The 2,048-nt window shown below is 37.2% G+C and overlaps 2 protein-coding genes across 2 annotated transcripts; both read left to right on the top strand.

Annotated features, from left to right (window-relative positions):
- Positions 1-291: 291 nt before the first annotated feature.
- EIN_249960 (hypothetical protein) lies at positions 292-627 on the top strand (the record flags this gene model as incomplete). Its single annotated transcript, XM_004261635.1, has 1 exon — positions 292-627. One exon carries the CDS (start codon positions 292-294, stop codon positions 625-627), a length of 336 nt encoding a protein of 111 aa, XP_004261683.1.
- A 519-nt stretch (positions 628-1,146) lies between these two features.
- EIN_249970 (actin, putative) lies at positions 1,147-2,048 on the top strand (the record flags this gene model as incomplete). Its single annotated transcript, XM_004261636.1, has 1 exon — positions 1,147-2,048. A coding segment is annotated over one exon (902 nt), but the record flags the coding sequence as incomplete, so codon positions are not given.

Below are 2,048 nucleotides of genomic sequence, written 5' to 3' on the forward strand. Positions count from 1 at the left end.
TTTGACGGGGATTGAAAAGTTACAAGTGTCGAGGAAAATGCATTTAAAAACACTCCGAAACTTGAATCAATCAATTTGTACGCACAACTTACTTCTTTACAAGACACTCTTCCTTCACAAAAGAATTTGTTTTTCCATGGGAACGAACAACCAAAAACTTTGGCAAAAATAAATCAAGGGCTGAAAATTTTCGTCACTAATAATTACATTAATAGTAAGTTTGGAAATGTTGAAATCACAAAACTGAATTGCACATCACTTCAGTTTATTGACCTTAATGCTCAACAACTAATGTGCAAAGACTGTGATGAAAAGAAGGCGACTTTGGATGGAGACAACTACATGTGTGACATCGACATGACTCACTGTCTCGCAACGCACGAGAAGTGTCAGATCTGTATTGGTGAAAAGTGCAAGAAGTGTGAAGAAAAACTTTTAGTAGACACTGTGAAGGATGTGTGTGTGACCGAGTGTCCAGATGGTTACTATGATGGTTCTATAATCTGTGAAAAATGTAAAGCACATTATGACAGGCCTTGTGAAGATGATGAGTGCAGAAAGTGCACTGGTGGTGTTGTTGGTATTTTGGTAGCATGTCTTGCTGTTGCTCTTTTCTTCGTGTTTTAACAATTATGATGGTTTTCTTTTTGATTTTATTTTTGATTAAATATACCATTTTTACTAATAATTGATCATAACATAAAAATTGATAAAAACCAAGAAACGTTTGTAAATAAAATAATGTTAACTATAACAAATTATTTAAAAATATAATATTTAACTTTTTTTTTGAAACTTATTTTACCCCACAAACACACTTTTGAAAACTTACATCTCAATTTTTTGACGAAACTATTGTTTAATACTATTATTTACAATAGTTTTAATACTATTATTTAAATTTTTACCATTTATTATATAAAAACAGTTTTATTTTTTTTATATAATTTCATAATAGTATAGTGTATAATATATTTAACTATTTATCTGAATCAATCTGAAAATTTTAACTCTTGAAATAGTTTCAAGTAAAGATAAATAATGTGAGGCGAACTACAAAAGATATCTCTATTAAGATCCACACCTCTAGATCCAAAAAGCGAGTTGAACTATTTAAACTGCTAGTTACTATAATATTTCATTCAAATGGGAGAAGAAGGAGAAGTACAAGCACTTGTCGTTGATAACGGATCTGGTATGTGCAAGGCCGGTTTTGCTGGTGATGACGCACCACGAGCTGTCTTCCCATCAATTGTTGGCAGACCAAAACAAGTCTCAGTCATGGCTGGTATGGGCAACAAGGACACCTATGTCGGAGATGAAGCCCAATCAAAGAGAGGTATCTTGACCCTCAAGTACCCAATTGAGCACGGTATCGTCAACAACTGGGACGATATGGAGAAGATCTGGCACCACACTTTCTACAACGAGCTCAGAATTGCCCCAGAAGAGCACCCAGTCCTCTTGACTGAAGCCCCAATGAACCCAAAGGCTAACAGAGAAAAGATGACACAAATCATGTTCGAGACTTTCAACGTCCCAGCCATGTACGTTGGAATTCAGGCTGTCCTTTCATTGTATGCCTCTGGTAGAACCACTGGTATTGTTATGGATTCTGGTGACGGTGTCTCTCACTGCGTCCCAATCTATGAAGGGTTCTCACTCCCACACGCCATCCTCAGAATTGATCTTGCTGGTCGTGATCTCACTGACTACCTCATGAAGATCTTGACTGAGAGAGGATATGCTTTCACCACAACTGCTGAAAGAGAAATTGTCAGAGACATCAAGGAGAAGCTCTGCTACGTTGCTCTTGACTTCAACGAAGAAATGCAAAAGGCTGCTTCATCATCAGAACTCGAGAAATCATACGAACTTCCAGATGGTCAAGTCATTACCATCGGAAACGAGAGATTCAGATGCCCAGAAGCTCTCTTCCAGCCATCATTCCTTGGTATGGAAGCCTCAGGTATCCACGAGACCACTTACAACTCAATCATGAAGTGTGATGTCGATATCAGAAAGGACTTGTACGGAAACATCGTCTG

This window comes from Entamoeba invadens, assembly GCF_000330505.1.
Source record: "Entamoeba invadens IP1 unplaced genomic scaffold scaff_1105074726103, whole genome shotgun sequence".
NCBI lineage: Eukaryota > Evosea > Mastigamoebida > Endamoebidae > Entamoeba > Entamoeba invadens.